Source organism: Ictalurus furcatus, chromosome 14 (assembly GCF_023375685.1).
Source record: "Ictalurus furcatus strain D&B chromosome 14, Billie_1.0, whole genome shotgun sequence".
NCBI lineage: Eukaryota > Metazoa > Chordata > Actinopteri > Siluriformes > Ictaluridae > Ictalurus > Ictalurus furcatus.
Window position 1 is genome coordinate 10,512,816 of NC_071268.1, and position 22,578 is coordinate 10,535,393.

At 40.7% G+C, this 22,578-nt stretch overlaps 1 protein-coding gene across 1 annotated transcript in view; it reads right to left on the bottom strand.

Annotated features, from left to right (window-relative positions):
• The window catches only part of spock1 (SPARC (osteonectin), cwcv and kazal like domains proteoglycan 1), a 270,805-nt gene extending 248,602 nt beyond the window's left edge, over positions 1 to 22,203 (bottom strand). The window contains exons 1-2 of the mRNA XM_053641888.1: positions 21,767 to 22,203; positions 20,892 to 21,077 (exon numbers count right to left, since the gene is read on the bottom strand). Of these exons, the coding sequence (XP_053497863.1) occupies positions 20,892 to 21,074 (183 nt within the window). The 5' untranslated portion in view covers positions 21,075 to 21,077; positions 21,767 to 22,203. The remainder of the gene's footprint in view (positions 1 to 20,891; positions 21,078 to 21,766) is intronic.
• Between the last annotated feature and the right edge of the window lie 375 nt (positions 22,204 to 22,578).

The following is a 22,578-nucleotide window of genomic DNA, read 5'->3' on the forward strand; positions in this document are numbered from 1 at the left end:
GGGTGGGAAATGGGTGCGAAAAATCAATTGAGAAGAAAACGCAATAACCAAAAACTACTGAGCAAAATAGGTATTTTTCACTTGTAAAGGAGTACAAAGAAAGAAAATTAAGTACCCAAACTAAAACACATTCCAAGTTTGAGTTCAACACAAAATGAAGCTCTTTCTGAAACGGCCCTTGGGTTCTCAATCGCCTGGTTTCTTTAATAGCTTCAGTCGAGAGTCATATTCTAATTTGTAAGGTGAACTCTCTAAATATGCAAGTGGGAGTAGATCTGTCCTTTTCTTCCTCTAATAATATCCTAGTCTGCCTCTCTAACTCAATCCGGGACAGACTAATTTCTCTAGTTCTCTCGTTTGACATTACGTATAAAACATAAACAAGAAAAAACAACTGTACTGTAGCCTATAGTGAGCTTGAGATTATTCATCTATCCCTGAGGTGAGAACAAAAACCCACACATACAGTATATTTGTAAATAATGTATGAGCATCTATGATAAACAACTAAACATCGCCAAAGATTTAATAGGTGGCCAATATGAAATGCTAGAAATGCATGCGCATACGGTATTTTTTTGGGAAAGCATGGGAGGTTCTAGCAAAGATTCTAACATGTTTATGGTTAAGGTTCTAAAATGTAATTAGAGGTAAGGTGGTAAACATATAGACCAATGGTTTTTCCATAAATTACACTATAGTAGACTGTTGTATGGTAAATGGGCTTCACTTACATAGTGCTTTTTAAACTTAGTGGTTCCAAAGTGCTTTACACTGTGTCTCATTCACCCATTCACACACACTCACACACCAATGGTAGCAGAACTGCCATGCAAGGCACTAACTTGCTGCTGAGAGCAACTTGGGGTTCAGTGTCTTGCCCAAGGACACTTCGGTATGCAGAGTCATGTGGGCCGGAAATAGAACCGCTAACCCTACGATTAGTGAACAACCCGCTCTACCACCTGAGCCACCGCCGCCCACAATATATGATACTGTTGTACCACTTATATCACACATATATAGTATCTTCATATACTTTACTTCTGTAACTGTATCTTCATATACATGCAGAAGTAAAGATGTTATTGTCAGAACAAGACGACTTTTTATTTTCATTTTAATTGATGAAAACTGTTCATCAATGACTTTTTTTTTTTTTTGTATGACGATTAATTCAACCTTGTGCTCAAATCTGCGATGAACTATAGTTAGACATTTCTGAGTGCATTTAAAAAATAAATAAATAAACAAAAAGACAGAAATGTCACAACTGGTTGATTGTACAAAAGTGAAACCTCTTTTCCCTTCATCACTGAGAAGACACTGTGAGAAATAATTAGAAAATAAATAATTAGGGCATACTGTGCACTCAGTATACACCAAAGAAGGAGAAGGAGACAGGCAAAGCAAATAATGGAAATGTGCATGTGTAAAGAGATATAGCAAAACATATTACTGCATTTACAAGTATTGAATGTGTATTTTGGATACTGTGCAGGAACAAAATTTGATGGGTGAAAAAAAGACTAAATTGACTAAAACTGTTCAGTTATAGTTGGCTAAATTTTTTGTGAAACTAGATTTGAATCGAACAATAAGCAAATGACTAAAATATGACTACAACAAAAGACAAAGGACTACAACTACATTCAAATTAGCTATTAACATTGAAACCATGACCAGACTCACAGAGGCCCCGATCAAGACCAGATTTACTAGAGCCAGATGAGGAACAGGCACCCTGAGAGACTCGGACCCTGATGAAGATTAGACCAACCAAGCCACAGTACCCTAAACAAGATCAGACCAACTGAGATCCAGACCCCAACCAAGAGAAGACCAACTGAGATCCAAGACCTGGCCAAGATCAAACCAATCAAGACCCAGACCCCAACCAAGATAAGACCAACTGAGATCCAGACCCCAACCAAGATAAGATCCACTGAGATCCAGACCCCAACCAAAATAAGACCAACTGAGATCCAGACCCCAACCAAGATAAGATCCACTGAGATCCAGACCCCAACCAAAATAAGATCCACTGAGATCCAGACCCCAACCAAAATAAGACCAACTGAGATCCAGACCCCAACCAAGATAATGCCAACTGAGATCCAAGACCTGGCCAGTTTCAAACCAATCAAGACCCAGACCACAACAAAGATCAGACCAACTGAGACCCTGACCCCAGCCAAGATCAGACCAAAAAAGACCCAAACCACACCCGAGATCAGACGAACTAAGACCCAGACCCTCACCAGAGTCAGATCAACTGAGACTGGACTGCGGCCAAGATCAGATGAAGCAAGACCCAGACCTCAACCAAGATGACACCAAACAGACCACAGCAAGATCAGATCAACTGAGGCCCAGACCACAACCAAGATCAGACACAACACCAAAACCTGACCCCTTGAGGCCCAGCCCTGGACCAGCTCTTCAAGATGTACGACTTTGCTGTTTAAGGCCTTGTTTTTTAATTTTACCTTAAACACATGTTCCTTGTGACATGATAGTCTCCACTTACCAGTGTAAATATACTACTGTATTATATTGTGGTTTCCTACATTACTACTTTTCTTCTTATGCTTCCATAAGTCTTGCTTCCTCAGTTATTTCTATTTCTAGTATTTTTGGCTTTTGCTTTTACCTATTTCATTAATATTTGTGTCTTAAATGTAAAAAAAAATCCACCCATGTTTTGCAACCCATTAATAAGAGACTCATAGATTATAGCAAGCTACCCTTGTGTTATAGCTATTTTGTTTTATTTCATATGAATGAAGTTGAATAAAGCTGCAAGTTCTAACACTGTTTTTCTCTTAAATAGATCTGTTGATAACTTTTATACTAGTTGGATCTGTTGTTGGCAGTGTAGGTTTTCATTAAGTCAGGCATAAAAGCAGCACTGTAAAACATTACAACCATGCTTTAATCATTCAATCATTTAGGAGCTAATCCATTGGGATTTGTAAATCTCTCTTGATTAAAGAAATAAAGCATGCCGTTTTATGAGAATTCGATATTCATTTAACTTCTTCTGCCTCCTGTGAGCTCTGGGCTCAAAGAAACTGAACGATCATTGACCTAGGAACATATATTGGGCCTTAAGACATGACATAATAGGGATTCAATTTGTCTCTGTAATTTATCATCTTGTCATTTAAATGACTGTAATCAACCATTTTGCTATTGATCAGATAATAAAGAAAACAAAACGCTTGTATTCGGATGGCATGACCTATCGGCATAGAGTAGTGTAGTGGAATTGATATGACAATCTACACTGGTTTGATGATGTGACTACAGTGTTAACATCATTTTCCTAACAGAGAGTGAAATGTTTTAATCACAATGCTAGAAAAATGTGCCAGTCTTCACTCTGCCATAGTCATTATCAAGGTGAATAATGTGTGACTTTCATCTTCATAATGAATTTGCATCTAGTTGCTTGGATGCTGGTGAGGTCCTCCTCCTGCAACCACTTAGCCAAATACACAGCAGTGACTTATTGAAATACACTTTTAATGAACCCAGGCACACACACACACACACACTCATCATTCAAGGATGCACTTCGCTGAACATCTATTACTCCTCCATATATTTGTTTCCTCCACTTTTTCTCTTCATCCTACTTTTCTCTTCTCCTTTCTGCCTTCTTGTAAGTCTCTGACCATCCCTCCTCTCTCACTCTCTCTCTCTCCCTCTCTGGCTGTGAGCTGCTTGATAAAAGCTGCCTGGATGACAACTCGTTTCACACACCACTTATTACTGATGAAGCTCTGCTCATACAGAATGATCCCTCTCCTTTACCACCTCATTCTCTCTCTCTCTCTCTCACTCACTCTCTCTCCCCCCGAGTCAGCGAGCTCTCTGCAGAAGATTAAAAAACGATTTTTCCAAGAATGAACATCAATAAAGCGTGAACATATGTGTAAGATGACTCGACACCGGACAGGCGAGAAATCTCCTCGTGTCTGAACGTCTGTCAGACTCATGGAGAAGAGGTGAGTTTTCTGAAAGCTGATTATCCAGACTGTAAACTCTTCATATTTCATTTCTAATTCACTCACCCCTCCTCTTCAAAGTGAGAAGAAAATTGCACTCGGATGCTGAGTGTGTGTTGATGAAACTGTGGAATTGTGTGTGGATGGACAGCAGACGAGGAAATCAGCCCAAGAGCACGTCTCCGCAGACCGAAGCTTCTATCAGTGAGACCATCACCCTTGTGCCTTGGGCAAGCATGATGGAACAAACAGCCTGCTTTACAGCGAGCATGCTTATTAGATTGCTGTGATGTTGGCCTGAATTTTGAGGTGAATACATCAGCTTATGGAATTCGCACAATTCCCCAGCGGTGTTTGACAAAGATAGCTTATTCTAAGTAAACGTACATGGCAGTACTACATCGACTTGACCAAAAAAAAGAAAATGCTATAATTTTGCATCACTGAACTGTATTTCGCAGCTAACCAAAAGCTTAAAAGCTAATAGGCTGATTATCTGTTAGAACCATTGCGCTATATTACTCAACAAACCCAGTTTAATCTGATGGAGCACGGGAAAGTTAAACACACATGATCTCTATGGAAAATTCCTATTCCCATTGGATTTATGCTGATATGTGAGCAGACAAATTTTATCAACAGCCTAGGGATGTCACGATACCAAAAATCTAGTAGTCAGTACCGATACCACCAAAAGTACACGATACCAAAGTCGATACCACGGTGTGGTATAAAAATAAAATAAAAAAATTAAAATAAAAAAACTCTCCTGGAGGACATCCTCCTCTGGGTGATACTGGCAAAGAAAGAGAGAGGGAGAGAGAGGGAGAGAGAGAGAGAGAGAGAGAGAGAGAGAGAGAATGTGGGGAAAGAGAGGGGGAGAGAGAGGGAATTTTAGTTATAAAACACTGTCTGACAATGAGTCTCCAGAGGTGCACTCCTAAACGCACACGCACACACACACACACACACACACACACACACACACACACACACCTTATACTCTGAATGCAAGCATTAGTTTAAATTCACTGATATGGTGGCAGACCAAAAATATTTATTAAAAGCATGAACATTTGAATAATTATTAGTGACATTAGGCTACATTTAGCTGACAGGACACGGGCTGAATGGTGATGCGTGGTGGCCCATTCGGAGGTAGTTTATAACATTGCAATGTGTTAGCGACGTTAACAAATAACTGGCTATCGCAAACATTACATGGAGCATAACATTAGCTGGTTTCACGGCTACAATGCCAGCTGCCTCATACAAACATAATATAGGACTGTCTTTCAGGTGCTTCGCCAAATTCCAGGTGTTTCCTCTCTGCTTTCCTCTCTTTTCCTCTCAACGAGTCGGGGTGGAGCTAACCTTGTTAAGCTAAGCTAAACTTCTGTAGTTTTTCCCATGTACTTGTAGGCGTTCTTCTTTTTCTTCACCACTTGTGGACTGACTAAAACACTTGCGCATATTAGCTGCCCCCTTCAGGTCCGGAAGAATCGCAACCTCGGTACTTTCGGTACAAATGGTGCTAACGCTACTGCAGTAAAACAAGTACCGTCACGTTTTAAGAATGTTGGTACCGACTTGGTACCAAAGTATCGGTTCTCGTGACATCCCTACAACAGCCCAATGCAAACATCCATCCATCCATCCATTTTCTGTCCTACATCCATTATCCTACACAGGGTGTTCCTACAGGGGAGCCTGGGGACCATCCCATCCCAGGGCACAATTGCACACACACTCACACACCAATTCACACACTATGGACAATTTAGAGACGCCAATCAGCCTACACCACATGTCTTTGCACTGGGGGAGGAAACCGGAGTACAATAAAAACATTACAACAACAAAATCTACTAGGAAAATGATCATTTCAGCCCAATTTTGGTCTACAACTTTTCTAAACTCAGTGCTTATTGTAACACAATCTTAGCATAGATGTAGTGCTCAAACAGCATTTTCTTGAATTCAAGCACAGCCTGAGAAGTCTTGACCTATTTCTTACAACTGGTTTTGCGAATGCATTATTGTCACTCGACTTCAATACAAAGCTCCCACTTCACACAAAAGCTATACACTATAGAAGTAGGATCTAGATTGAAAAATGAATGAATGAATAAAATAAAAAAAAAAAAAACATACTTACTACCAAACGTACAGGGTACAAAACTTAAATGTGAATCAGATAGTTGAACATATAAGCGTGGAATATCGTATATTTAATCAAAGCAACTGACAGTCTAACAAAACTAATTCAATAGCAGATGTGCTAAATGCATTGGTATGAGGCATCGTGATGAGGAATTAGTTGTGTGTTAGGATGCCTTGTATTTTTCATACACTGCATGCTAAAACAAAAGCCTATCCATCAATGTAAGCTGCAGTGGGTTTAAATGAATAATGGATGTGACTGACCTCGCCTGACTGCTACATGAATATCAGTATAGTGTCTGGCAGAAGTAGCACCGTATGTGGATAATTGTGTTTGGATTGAGAAATGAGTCCTTTAATGAGAGGCACAATGATTTATCTACACGCTGTGTTCTAATGCACATGTACACACACACACACACACACACAAACACACTGTATATTATGCACTGATATTCATGTAGCAGACAGACAGGGTCAGTCTCATCCATCATAGGCCTTCATTAGAGATCGGACTCTTCAGCCAAACAAATTGCAGCCTTGGGTTGTGGGGAATAGAGAGAGAGAGAGAGACAGGGAGACAGAGAGAGAGAGAGAGCGAGAGAGAGAGAGCTTATATTGTTACAATCAAATAATCACCACATTGTTTATGTGAAAGAGAAAAGTTGCTCTTCAACCAGCTGGATGTGCTTCCACAGTCAATGACCACTCAGAACTTCATCCTATGCATTTTCACTTATGTTCTATCTATTGTAACTCTGTTTGAAATGTGGCTGTGGGGTTTGTGCTCATTCAATCATGCCGGGTACTGATGGTGGGTGAGGTGCAGGGTGATGGGTGAGGTGCAGTTGCGTTTCAATTCATATTTTTCCACACAAACCATGTCTTTATGGACCTTTATGGTGCAGGTCTGGGCCATCCATACAACTGCTTATCCTGCAGGGTCACAGAGAACCTATCCCAGGGAGCATGGGGCACAAGGCAGGGGTACAACCTGGATGGGGTGCCAATCCATTGCAGGGCACAATCAAATACATATTCACACACCACACCTACGGACACTTTGGACATGCCAAAGTGGTATGTGGTATTGGTAGGGGGGAGGAAACCAGAATAGCCGGGAACATGCACACACAGGCCTGCGGCAGGGATTGAACCCCTGGCCCTGGAGGTGTTAGGTGAACGTGCTAACCACTAAGCCACCGTGAGCCCCTACAAAGAGCCACTACGCTAGATAACGGTGTGCTTCCAACTGTGTGGAAACATTTTGTGGAAGGCTTATATATGGGTGATGTTCAGGTGTCCAAAAACATGTGGCCATATGGTATATGTTATGTGTAACATAAAGTATGTCTTTCTATATCATTTCTTGCTGTTCAATTTTGGAGTTTTCTGTAAATGAAATTCGAGCATTTCATTTTGGCAATGCAATCTATGGGTTATCTATATATTACAAATAAACTTGAACATAATCTAATTTTATACACTTCCTTAATTTAACATTTTTTAATTGTTAAATGATGAATTATTTGTAAATGTTGTAGTGAAATATCTGTTTCTTATAATATGGTTTTTGCTGCACTGGGAGAGAGAGAAAGAGAGAGAGAGAAAGAGAGAGGAGAAGAGGAGATGATGGTGATAATGAAGAGAGTAGAGAACATTGTCCAAGAAGTGACAAACAATGCATGCTGACGAGATGATTGCCAGAAACAGAAATGCTGAAGACCATATCTATGAATAATGCAAGAGCAAGAGAGAGAGAAAATGCACAAAATCGTGTTTCTAATCTATTACAGATCACTGATCCTGTAATGAAACTTGTAATCAACATAATGTGTACAATTACACAAGCTCATGAATGTTTTCTGCCTAATTTATTAATCATTTTTCTTTAAAAGCCATACACTGCATTTTTATATAAAAGCATGCAGCTCAATCCCAGTTTATACCACATGTGAATTTATTTATTTAATTATTTTGGCATGTTTAGTATACCCTGTCCATTGTGTACCCCGCCTTGTGCCCAATGCTCCCTGGGATAGGCTCCAGGTTTCCCCATGACCCTGAAAAGGAGTAAGCGGTAGAAGATGGATGGATGGATGGATGGATGGATGGATGGATGTTTAGGTATACTGTTACAGTTTCTGATGAACATGGTTGTGTAGGGAATGCTAAACGATTTTGTTCATTACACAGGACAATCTGCCAATGGCAAACTGCAGGCATGAGTGCCACAGGAATGTATTGACTTAGAAATCCAATAATTAATCGATATGTTAACCGAGCAGTTTGCCCTCTAAAGCCTGCAAGGTGAATCCCAACTGCGATGATTTTGTTGAAATTTAGATCGTGAGCTGCTTTTGAAGGCAGGATTCAGCAGCTTTGTTAGCTTTAACTGGGAGTGTAGATCATTTTCAGTCCATTTTTCTATAGTTTATGTGAAATGATATTCTGGGTCTTGAAATTCTTTACACCAAACTGCATCTTCAAGAAATAAGACTATAGTGTATATTGTATGATTCCAGCACCTGCTGTTTGTTATACAGGAAGTACTGGATTTGCTCCATCACACAGCATAGTGCATCATGTGCAGGTATGTGTAACACAACCTGATTTACACTAACAAGCTTTTCTCCATAATAAAGTGGGAGAATCCAATTAGTGAAGCTGGGGGTTGGGATGCACAGTTCAAACATATAGAGCTCGACACTCCAGCTCAGCATGGTGCAGCTGTGGGTAAACTGACAAAAATAACATGCATATATTTATATTAAAGACACTGGCAACACAGATTCAATAATAAAGTTAGACAACTAAATGCCTCTTTTTCTACCTGATCAGAACTGTGCATGGTAAGTTGAAATAATTTGTATATTTTCCTGGTGCTTCAGCACTCATGAAATGTGGTAAAGATTGTGGTTTAAAAGCAGCACACTTAACATGCCCGGTTTCATAAAATGGTTTATGATAAGCTTTACTTTACTTTCCTGTCATTAAATTGAATTATCAACCATTTAGAGTCATGAGTTTTGTTGTTGAAGATATGTACCTTTTGCATTTTTTATGACATTGTGAGAATATACCATAGAGAAAAACAAGAACAAACATGGTCAGACACCATCTTGGCTTTTCAATGTCCCCATGTGTAAGTAATAGGTATTATAAAAATGTGTTAACTAGGAAAACATACAGCTTGTCTACCTTTAAAAAGTGCAATGCGTACATCATGATGATCTCAATCTCAACTCTCCTTCTGCTAATTCTCATTCCTATCACTGTTTAAATACCACGAGGTAGAACTATAAATTACTGCATTAAAATAATGCCTGTAAAATGCTAAAAATACAGTTTCACTCGGGTTCTGGCACAAAAAGGCTGAGTGAATATGAAAGAAGTCACGTCAGTTTCTGTGGCTTCCATAAAGGGGGAACAAATGGATCATTCTGATTGGTTTTTTGGTAGTCTTGACATCAGCTGTACCAAATATAGTCCTACCCAGCTCCAATCTGCTCGAAGAAAATGACAGGAAAATGACACTCAGGAAGCTCTTAATCGAAAAAAAAGTTGTTGGTTTGGTTTTTTTTTTTGTAGATGACTGTAAACTAAGACAGATTGTAAACCAATGCAGTCACAGGCTATAGCTAATTAAGAAACTATTTAAGGAATTAAGTTCATAAGTGCTTTATATAACTTGGATTAATATTCCTTTGATTGAAGTTGCCACAGTTTTCAAATACTATCACTGTAACACAGTAAAAACTTTTAGTTTTTAGTCTTTTGAACTAATAGAGCAACACAAGTTTTAAATAAATAAATAAAGGTGTGATGTGGGAGTGTGGGAGCTTGACACGTTCATTACAGGAACCCCTGAGAGAAGAGGTCAGAGCCCAGGCAGACAAAATGAGTGCAGGACAATCCATCCTCAAAAACACAAAAAGAACAGGGAGTTAACAAGGACGAGTTAAAACTAAAAAAAAACAACAAACAAACATGATATTCAGGAAAACTAGGAACTAGGATACAGCAAGTGTCATGACTAGAAATAATAAAGCTCACACTTGTATCAAATACTCAACTGTTCACCAAACCATGATAAATACACTAGCTAATCAAAAATAACAAGCAACAGATGGGACTAATTGTCATGGCAACCTGAAGTGAGAACAGGTTAAGCTGACCATATAAAGAAACTCTCAAAATCTCAATCTTCCCCACTCTATAAAACACAAGTAAAAAGAAAAATGAGTTAACCATACACTTTTAGGAAAAAAAAAAAGTGTTCTTCAAGAGGTAAGAGAATTTAGGGCTCGTAGCTTCCAAAAAAACGTTTATGACAAGGTATGGGGTTCGACACAGAACCTTCAAGAGGGATAACAAAGAACCTTTAAAGAGTCTAAATTTCATGAAAAGTCCAAATCCAGTGGCACTGGAATAATGAAAGCCTTGACAGGAAACAAAAAGACAGAGAGAGAGAGAGAAGAGAGAAGAGAGAGAGGTGCAACACCCCCTACCTTAACAGAGGAAAAACTGTTTCGTTTTGAAGGCATACAAACAATAAACTTGAATGACATCGTTACTTTTTTCTTCTCCGCACAAAGATAGTCAAATGAGAAAAGAAAAACACATCTGCATAAATATAAACAGAGGAAGCCAGAAGCAGGAAGACAGGAAGGCAGGAGTATAGAGACCTAGAAACAAGAAGGGGACAGAACAAAGTAAAAATACTTCTCAGTGTCTGTCTGCTGTATTTTGTAAGATAGAAGCTCTTGGAACTTGAATATTTTCCCATACTTTACACACACTGGATTTTAGAATAGTATGGTTTGTTTATGTGCAGAGAAATGAAACTCGGTGGAGAAAAAAACATAGACAAAAGATGTATTTGTGTTTCACGTTTGTTTGTTGTTGTTTTTTTATTGCCCTTTCCCTCCTTCCTCTCTCTCCATCTTCTCCACCAGAGAGTGTGTAGGTTGAGCAGGGGTCATTATGAGCTGTGCGTTGCGGAGAAAAAAAAGCAAGTGAAACTACTTTATTCTGCTTGTGAAGCTCACCGACATAAAACGGGAAAGGAAGAGTCATCAAACACACACATACACATTGTAAGCAGAAGAGATGATCATGCAGGTATTTTTAGCTCTCCTCCATGCTGAAGTAGATAAGGACACATAGGACATCGGGTCCAGACTCAGCCTATTTGGAAAGGATTGTCCCCGCCAGGGACTCATCAATATTCTCCCAGGGAAAAGGGTGGCAGAATAGAACATGGCTAAAAAAAAATGTTCGATTTTGACAAACCTGCAGTTATAGATCCAGTGATCTAACTATTCAGGATTAACCAGACTGATGCTGGGATAGTGCCGGTGTCACAGGGGCATAAACCATGACAGCATAACTGACTATAATATATTCTTGAAGATGGTGACATTGGTAGAAGACTGATCCATACTTTATGATGATGTGTTGCATCAATGCTCTACAATGGACATAGTTATTTTTCTGAATAAGATGCATAGTGAACAAGTGAGTATTTGGAGATGTCAATGTTTTTATTGTTCAGGAAGACCATTACTCAGAAACGTCTCCTACCCCATGGGAATAGTCATGTGCTACTGCATTGTTGCAAGCAGTCCAGTGGTGGCAAGCAGTAGTAAGCAATCCATAGCCCAGTGGTTGACAAACCAAAGGGATGTGCTGTGGGCCACTTGACTTGGCTAATGCACATGGCTTGATGCCCCCTTAAATAGTACAAGAGTTGCTGGAGGTTACTCCTGACATTACGTTAGGATGTTACTGAAGCTGGTAAACTACTGAAGAAGGGTAGAGTTATGAATAACTTCAAAGAAGAGTCACCTGCAATCTCCTCTTTGAAAGCACTTTAAAGTGAATCTCCTTTTTGCAAGCAAAGGGAAGTGTGTAAACCCTAAAGTTTCTGGGTCTAGGGTAACTGTTAAGAATGGCAGAAGGTAGAGAGCTGTAGCTGCAGTGAAAATAGTAGAGCACAAAGTGTCAAGTTCTAGGAAAGGGATTCTATGATGCTATCTCCATTCCATCTAACTAGCTTTGGTAGTACACAAGCATCCCTCGCTACCATTATGAAGGAACAGGAACCCTCAATCACATCCTGAATTGCTGTCCAAAAGTTATGGGGGAAGGCCTATAACATTGTTGAACCCGAAGCCCATCAAAGATACCATCTGTAGTGCCAACAAGCATGGCAGATGGTCAACCCCAACAACACTATAAATCAGGTTCATCAAGGCCAGTGTGTTGCAAAGTGCAAGAGCAAATCTACATCACACTACTGCTAGGGCACAAACTGAGGGTACATAAATCTCAGCTGGGTCATCTGGGTAAGGGTGTCTAATGTCAAAATTCCTGAAACAGTCAATGGCCCATTCATTTCTTTTCAATAACAGCTTTATCCTGGTCAAGGTGGACCTGGGAACACCGGGCACAAGACGAGAATACACCCTGAATGGAACATCAGTCCATCACGACCCATCATATACACACTTTCAGACCTATGGACCCAATTCGCCTGCCGGAATGATTTTGGGAGGTGAAAGGAAACCAAACAACCTGGAGGAAACTCACATGGACACTCGATACTCCACACAGAGAGTAACCTGAGCTCAAGATCAAAACAGGTACCAGGTGGCCACCATGCCACCCAGTTTACATTACTGATGTGCTTTATTTGTTTCCCATAGACAAAATTCGCCATAACCATCCTCCTACTCCTCTCCAAAATTATTGTACTTTAGCATACCATGCATAGATCTCTCAAGACACCATTTTAAACCAAGGTCAGTTGAAAACCAAAGTCAGTCTGGAACAGCCTCAAGTTGTAAAATACTGATTTTGCTTGTTAATATACAAAATAGCTAGCCAATAGTAAGTAAGATAAGCAAGTAATCTAGGGTGTTAGAAAGGCACTATATAAATTGAACAGAATATCAAATAAATAACCTGCCATTGCCTTGTCAATTCCTATAATTTATTCAGCTACTGTTGATTAACTGTAAAATAAACAGTGCCCTGCGACTTCTTTCGACCTCACTGTTTAATGGGTTTTTGTTTTCTTTCTCTCACATAATATGAGTCAGACCATACTCAGACAAGTTTAAATGTAGAGCAGCAACCATATTTTAGAACTTGCTCGTGTTGACTAATGAATATTAATGAATAGTCTGCTTGGTAGTCTGCTTATGAATATTCATAGACTGTGGGCGGTCAGCAAAAATGGAACGAGGACTGGAGAGACAAAGAATAACACTCCATAAACCAATGATTTAAAAAATATATATAGACATGATTTTCAGAGTTAAAAACACTTCAGCTAACACTCAGAAGTAACAGGAAAATAATACAATATAACACCTCTAAAAGGTGTCACATCCCTGTAACAGCAAACACAGACACAGAGACACACAGAGACAGAGACACACAGAGACACACAAAGACACAGAGACACACAAAGACACAGAAACACACACAGAGACACACAAAGACACAGAGACACACAAAGACACAGAGACACACACAGAGACAGAGACACAGAGACAGAGACACAGACACAGAGACATGCACAGAGACAGAGACACGCACAGACACAGAGACACACACAGACACAGAGACACACACAGACAGACACAGAGACACACACAGACAGACACAGAGACAGACAGACACAGGACAGACACAGGACAGACACAGAGACAGACACAGAGACAGACACAGAGACAGACACACACAGACACACACAGACAAGAAAACTCGTCCATCTCCCAGCATGTCTTTGTTCACTTTTCTAGGTGATGGACTGGCCAAGAGTCTGCAGTGCAGTCAATAAAACCAAACTGCCTTACACACACACACACACACACACATACACACACACCAACAACAACAACAACAACAACTTCAAATATAAAAAGAGGTCAAGGTAGCTCATATTACTGTATATGCACACACACAAACACACACACACACACACACACACACACACACACACACACACTTCACACCCAGGTCCCAGCTGAGCCACAGCACTAAAATATTAACTGTCAGCAAAAAAACAAGCTGCGTATGCATGCCCCTCACCCCAACCCAAACACACACACACACACACTAACCTTTCTTTATGTTGTTCTCCCTAAGCATCAGTTGCCAATTGTCTGATAAATTGAAGGACTGATTTCAACAGTTCCACAACACATCCATACACATTATATATAAACTACACAATTTACTGGCGAACACAAGCCAATTTTTTTTTTATGACAAAAAACAAAAACTAATCTACCAGGGGAACTTGAAGTTCAAGGTTCCATCAACTTTATTGCTTGTAGGTACAGTTACAACAGTGATGGTAAAGGCTCCTTTATGATCATGACACCTTTGGATGTTTTTGTCCTGCTGGCCCCACCTCCAAGTACCATTAGTCCCTGTTATCAAAATTGAGCAGGTATTAATAACTATAACTGTACCTTTTGGTACAGAACCAACTGCGCTTTTTTTTGGTGCAAAGGTTCCAGCCCCAATTCTCCACCTGACACCAAATAGAACCATATTTCTCTCTGTCCCACTGTCTCTCTCATGTCTAGCGTCAGCAGCTCATCAGTACTGGAACAGCAGCATTACAGCTGATTTAAGCAGGTCTGTGTGTGTGTGTGTGTGCGTGTGTGTGTGATTTCACAGCTGAGAGAGCACAGTGTTGGGGGATTGTCAGAGAAAGCGAAGGAGAGAGACAGATCCAAGGGGTGGGGGTGGAGACCTTAGCTGAAGGAGCAGCGAGACTCAGTGTACAGAGACAAACAGATTCACAGAGCAAAATCAAAGAAAGATCAAGAGAAAGATCGAGAGAAAGAGAGACAGAGAGAGAGAGGGAGTAAAAGATGCTGACACTACACTAGAGTTTAAGGACCCTTCATGGTGTTCCACTAACAGGCCTCTTTACTCTAGTAGCAATAAAACATCAAAACACTGAGCCAAATGTCACAGACCTTTCCTCACTGCACCTCTGCTCTCACTCTCTCTTTCCACTCTCAGGCTTTCATAATCAGGCAGATTCTGTGTAATGAGCTGCATGCAAGCACAGGAGGCCCAGAGGAACCAACACACACACAGAAAGAAAGAAGGAAAGAGTAAGAGAGAGAATGAAACGTGAGAGAATAAGAAAGGACAATGGTGAGTCACTAACAAAAGCCTGAGCACTTAACAAACACACACACACACTTCCATTTCTCCCATTTTGGCCACTTAAAGCTTATTGTAACCAGTTACCCAGAATACCCCACTGTTATTTTAAATAAACCCTTCAGACAACCATTACAGCTGTACCTTTTGTTTTATTTTGACACAATACGCTCACGCTAAGAGAGCTCCTGCATTTCCCTCTGAGAAGCGGCGCACACTTACGGTCACACACACAATGGAAAGTTCAAAACATTACTTTCAGGACATAATTCGTTATTTTAATCTTTCCCCAAAAAAAATCTCCTGGTCTTTCCCACAAAGAGAGTTAAAAAGGCTGAATTATTCCCACAGAACCCCAACTGCAATAAAATAGCTGAAACCTCTACATTAATGTTAGCTTTTAATTACCTGCCAATTCAGTAAAAAAAAAAAAATGTTTTCACTGTATACACATTTAATCTGTATCAGTACAGTTACCTCTTTCTTTTAACTCTCGCTCAGTAAAAAAAAAAAACTCATTAAAAAGTCCGCCTTTTGATATTTATTCTGAGGAAGGTGCTGACGTTGATTTCTGCATGAATGTGGTCGTGAGTGCGTATTCAAAATGGCTCTCTGCTCTTCTCTCACACCAGTGCACGCCTAAAAGCTTTTAAAACTACAGTCAGTTGCAACTCAGTGATTTTCACGGGTTTTACACCGTGTGCTGTTCGCAAACTGAAACCTTACACTCATGACTCTCTGAAGATCCTGAAGATCCTTTCAGGCCCTGTTTATACTAGTGCGTTTTCGTTTGAAAACGATCCTCGTCCACACTGGCGTTTCCGCTGTGTTTCAGAAATGATCTCCATCCACACTATACGACCGAATACGCATGTCACATGACCATTCATGCACACTGGGTATGCGCATACAAGTGTAAACAGGAAGTTGGTTGCTAGTCACCGGGACGCACAATAAACCGGCGGTCCATGTAGGGCTTACGCTGCTGGAAATGAGATCTATTGCCGATTTCTCTAATCATAGCTCGCCTCTTGTGCATGTAGGCAGCTGCAGTATTATAAAATACAAAAATTAACTGCACAATTTCTGCTAAGAATGACAACAAAGCCAGCAAAGCTTGCGGTTCAGTCTCCGTGTTGTTGTGTATACGATCAAGGTCGCATAATGGTCACATGGTAGGGGCTTGACGAATCAGGGAAGAATATGCAATGATCCAGAAGACACAATCAGGGGGCGAATGTGGGGAACCACACCTTCGTTTCCAAAACTCTCCGTTTTCAAGGGTGGAAAACGCCAGAGTAGTGCAGACGACAGGCGTAACCATAACACAGTTATGCGTTTTAAAACAAAAAAGAAAACGCGCTAGTGTAAACAGGGCCTCAGACAAAGAAAATGGAATTACAACAAAAGCATATAACACTATTACTTAGGTTTTATACTGTATATAAAAAAGCTAGCTCTCGGGCTAACTTACTAATTAATATCACATACCCAAAGTGATATTACTTAAAGATTTTCACATATGTGCAGTTCAACATTAGCTGTTATTGCGAGATTTTTATGCATCAATGTTTTACATTTCCGTTTATACATAACCCGTAAATGCCATTACTGTAAACAGAGCTCTGCCCTGAAACAACCCACATGAGCACATTTTCCATCATGCATGAACAACATATTTGCAAGGCAATCCAACATGATACTGATAAAAATCAATGAGCCAGCAGCACAACAAAAACAAGATGCAGAGCTTTCACTGGCGTTGCAGCTAGCGATGGTACATGTGCTGAGATGTGGGATGTGGATGTGGGAGAGGAGCACTATGTCCATGCACAGTGACGTACAATGTAAAAAAAAAATATATATATATATATATATAGAGAGAGAGAGAGAGAGAGAGAGAGAGCGAGAGAGAGATAGATAGATAGCTACATTTACTTCTAAATGAGAACACTGAAGCTTGTAACACACTAACAGCCTAATTATTAGTGAAACAATTAAGATAAAGAAAGTGAAAAGACGTTATACCACTACGCTGCGGAATTCTCAAATCTGATTAGTCAGAAGGTGGTGATTAATTTTCTATAAAAGCAGCTCTGACAATAGTGCTGGGTGCAAGGCAAATCACAGGTTTATATCACATGTGCTCCTACTAATACAACTGTATGGTGGACACGTCGCATTATCTAAGACTACTAATAAACAGATGTAAAAAAAAAAAAAAAAAAGGCATGTTGTTATTTAACAAGAAACCATTGATATGGTGAGATTTTAAGATTATTTGACATTTTCCGCCAAGAGAGAGTCTACAGGACAAAGGACTTCACACGTTCCGATTTCATTCCGCTTAACTTCAACAAAGAAAGAAAAAAAAAAAAAAGAGAGGCAATGCTGAAAAAAAAAGTAGAAACCCTAATAAGATTTTTACAATGGTTTTAATGGAAATTGTATTGGTTTTAATGGAAACTGTAATGGTCCCTGTTGGGATGTACTGGTAATTTGATGCCCTCAATTGGTGGCATGTTATGTCTAGTAAATACCATTAAGGACCAATAATCGTAATGGTTTTAATGGTTTGTAATGTTATTTTGTAGTGGAAACCATTAGAATTTCTGTGATGGTTTCTAATGGGTTTTTTTCAGCAGGGTGATGCCAGAATCTCTGTTTATAGCTGTTATAATGTATGTGATAATAAGAGCTAACTTGTCTCACGTACATTTGAGAACATTAAATGTAACTATAAATCATATATAAAAAGTATGATGTGTCATTATATAATTCATAAACACTCCTGACACTGGCAATTGCTGTGCTACAAAATGAATAAAACACATAAGGACATGCTGTTATAGAAAAATAATCAACTTGGAGGTTGTAACAGCAACTCTGTTTCACTTCAGCATGCTCCCATGAGCTTTATTTCTTATATAAATATTCCTGTTTGTAGATGATTGACAGCTCTGCACCTATACTTTTCATAGATATGTAATTAAAAGTGCAGTAAATCGTTGGTGTCACTTGAATAACAAACACGTACACGGGTCGCTAGGCAAACACGTATTATCAGACTACTCGGACTGTTGGGGTGGCAGCAGAATTGAACATGGAGTACACTACACAAAACGTATTTTGGGCCTAATACACAACAAGTGCAAACAGCAAACAGTTGTGTACATTCATCAAACAACACTGGACAGAAATGCTGGATCAATGAAGAATAGGATTTGAGCTTTTTCAAACTGATCCACTGATGTGTTTTATATGATGAAAGTGTATTATGGTGATTGACCCAACACAAATCTTCAATATGAACACATGACTTGGTTGTTTTTAGGGACACTGCAATTGCATCTGTGAAGTTTCACCTACGTTGACAGTATAAGCTGTCAGAGAGTCGGCTCAGGTCAGTGTCAGGTATTGATCAATGCTCCAAGCTCTGATATGGAGGTTGTATCAAAAAAGAGAAAAGCGGGAGTGGTGCAAACCCAAAATCCAATCTGATGTGGGACACTTAGACTTATTGTTAAAGTAACTCTCAGCTCGTATATATACAGACAGAGATTTTTACATTCCTGCATGGATACTGTGTTCATTCATTCATTCATCGTCAATAATCACTTTATACTGGTCAGGGATCCCAGGAACACTGGGTACAAGGTGGGAGAATACCAAGTGTACCATCTGCGACCTGCAGGATTACAAACCACGCCCCTTACAAGGTATGCACACTATTACAAGGTACGCCCGCTATTACAAGGTACGCCCACTTATACAAGGTACGTCCAGAACAAATACGCAAAACATCCATCAGGAGTACAAACCACACCCACTATTACAAGATACGCCCACAATTACATGGTACGCCCACTATTACATGGTACGCCCATTATTACAAGGTACGTCCAGAACAAATACGCAAAACATCCATCAGGATTACAAACCACACCCACTATTACAAGGTACACCCACTATGATAAGTTACGTCCACTATGACAAGTTACGCCCACAACAAAAATGGTTAGGGTTAGATTTAGGGATAGGGAAACTGATGAAATGTGCACACATATCCTCTAGTGGCCATGGGAATGTTGTGTAGTGTGATTTGCTAGTAGACGTTCCTTGTAATAGACGTGGTTTGTAGTCCAGCTCAAAAGAACCCATGTCACACTCCTCTTCATCTCCCTCCACTGACTTCCTGTAGCTGCATCAAATTCAAGGCCTTGATGCTCACGTACAAGAACTTGTCTGGAACAGCACCCCCCTACCCCAGCACTCTCCTTGAGGTTTATGTTCCCTCACGCGAACTGCGATCGATTAAGAACCGACGCCTGGTAGTGCCTACTCAGAGAAGCTTGAGGTCCTTTTCCAGAACCTTCAAACTGACTGTCCCTCAGTGATTGAATGAACTTCCAACCTCAATCCGGACCACAGAATCTGTCACTGTCTTCAGAAAACGGCTAAAGACCCACCTCTTGTACTTAAATAACCCATTACCTGCCCCCTACACACACACACATATATATCCATCCATCCATCTATCTTCTATACCGCTTATCCTCTTCAGGGTCACGGGGGAACCTGGAGCCTATCCCAGGGAGCATCGGGCACAAGGCGGGGGTACACCCTGGACAGGGTGCCAATCCATCGCAGGGCACACTCACACACACATTCACACACCCATTCATACACTACGGACACTTTGGACATGCCAATCAGCCTACCATGCAAGTCTTTGGACTGGGGGAGGAAACCGGAGTACCCGGAGGAAACCCCCGCAGCACGGGGAGAACATGCAAACTCCGCACACACAGGGCCATGGTGGGAATCGAAACCCCGACCCTGGAGGTGTGAGGCGAACGTACTAACCACTAAGCCACCATGCGCCCACACATATATATATATTTTTTTAAATAATAACATTCTGCACTTACACTGGTGCTTACACCTCTACTCTGTGTACTTTACTCAATTAAAAATCTTGAATAGTAGCACAACTTTTATTCTTCTCCACTTGATACATCACTTGCTTGTATTTCCTCATTTGTAAATCGCTTTGGATAAAAGCATCTGCTAAATGAATAAATGTAAATGTATATGTCTTGAAGGACCCAGACCAACCCTTCACGAGAATAAACCCCGGATGAGACGCCAGACCATCGCAGGGTACCATGCACACACATGTTCACGCTTTCATGTAAATCCCCCTCACAGGAAACCAGGTTCAGTAAGTTTAGAAATCCAGCCAGTGCCTCTCAGTGCAGCTACAGTACTGAGCTCATTAGTTTCCTGAGGAGTTTTTCTGTCCTTTACGACTCTCTCGCCTCAGAGCTCTACTTCATATCAGATTGATCCTACTGCAGGTACGAGTTAGTTTTGCAAAGACAGACCCGAGTGTGCGCGTGTGTTTGGGTGCGCGCGTGCGCGTGTGTGTGTGCGTGCACGCACGCACGCACGCACGCGCGTACACTCGCTAAATGACTTAGAGCACTTTAAAGAAGTTTAACCAGGGACACTCACATCACGGAATTTGCTCCAGTACTTGTCCTTGTCACTGATCCACTTGTCCGTGTCCGCCGTGTTCCCGTCGTTGTTATTGTTGTTGTTGTGGTGGTTGTTGTTGTTGTTGTTGATAATGATGCCGACCGCCGCCTCCGCGCGCAGCAGGAAAGCGGCGATAGGTAACAGCAGCACGCACAGCATCGCCTGCAGGTGTGAACAGAGGACACGTACATCTCAGACAACAAGGACAGAGTGGACACACATACCAATGAAGAGGACTTGTGCTCGTGAAGCCGCTCGTGCGCGCTTGTCTATCGTAATAAGAGCTCGTGCCTCGTTTACAGCCTCACGCGCGCAGCAAATTCACAGCTTGCTGAATTAGTGAGTAATTTTACTAAGTGCAATTAACGCATCCAGCAATGAATACTCACGCTACAGTGTTGAATTAACACGTGCAGCACTGGAATTAACAGTGGATTAAAACTGGATTAAAGGCGCACGATTTGGTTCATTAATTAACATTGCAATTCTTCTTGTGTATAAACAACAACAATAGCTTATGAACGCCACTAGTCAGTATTAGTCTATACGGATTATAAAAGATCAAAAGATGCCCCTCTAATATGATTACATAATGATCTGATGATAATAACATGATTACTGTGGTTTAAGGGGAACATGGTGAGAGCACACCAGAGCAGATGGAGAGCTTCCCTCTATTATTATGAACGCCTCTCGAGCCAATAAAGGTGTCCTTCATGGAACAATCACAGTGAAGTGTATATAGTTATGCACACTTATAATAATCCTCATAGTAATAATAGGTTAATCATCTCCTTTAACGCTGCGTATTTCCCCCTAGATTGAATTTTTTACTATTTAGGTTTACTTACCTTGGATGGCCCGCGCTCGGATATCCGGTGTGGTTAGTGGACCAAGTTTTGGCAAACGGTGTGTGGGGGGGAAAAAACCCAGAATATCCAAAGGAGCGGAAGTGGAGGCGTGCGTAACCAGCAAAGTGCCCAGCTACACTGAGCCCGACTGAGGAAGCAACGGAGGCGCGCGACTGAACGGTAACCGTCTCCGCCCCCCTGCTAATACTTCCGCTCTCTGGCTCCTCCCCCTGCAACGCTCTTTCTCCGTCTCGGACTGCAGCAGTGCGTTTAAGTATTAAGAATCAGATATGTGAAATCTGGAGTCATATGGGTTTGGAGAGCGTACCTAATAAAAGTACAGCTTGTCATTATTAGATGTGTCTAGACCTGTAATAATCATGTAGCTAAAGATACCTTATCATTTATCATATTTAATATGAAATGGGTCTGTGTTTTAATTCGTTCGTTCATTCATCTCGAGCAAGCACTTTATCCTGATCAGGGTCTTAGTGGGAACAAAGCTTATCCCTGGGCACTAGGCAGGAATACACCCTGGGTGGGGGCATCTCAGGGCATCTCTCACACACACACACACACATTTACACTTAGAGGAAACTGGAGAACCCAGAGGAAACCTACACAAACATGAGGAAAACTTGCAAAACTCCATACAGACAGTAACCTGTACACAGGATCAAACCAGTCACCCTGGACTCATGAGACTACAAAGCCACCTGCTATGCAATTGGGTTGTTTTTTTGTTTTTTTTTTTATCCTTTTCTGGCTGCATGTCAGATGATCATTTCTCTATTATTTGTTGAAGCAGAGCT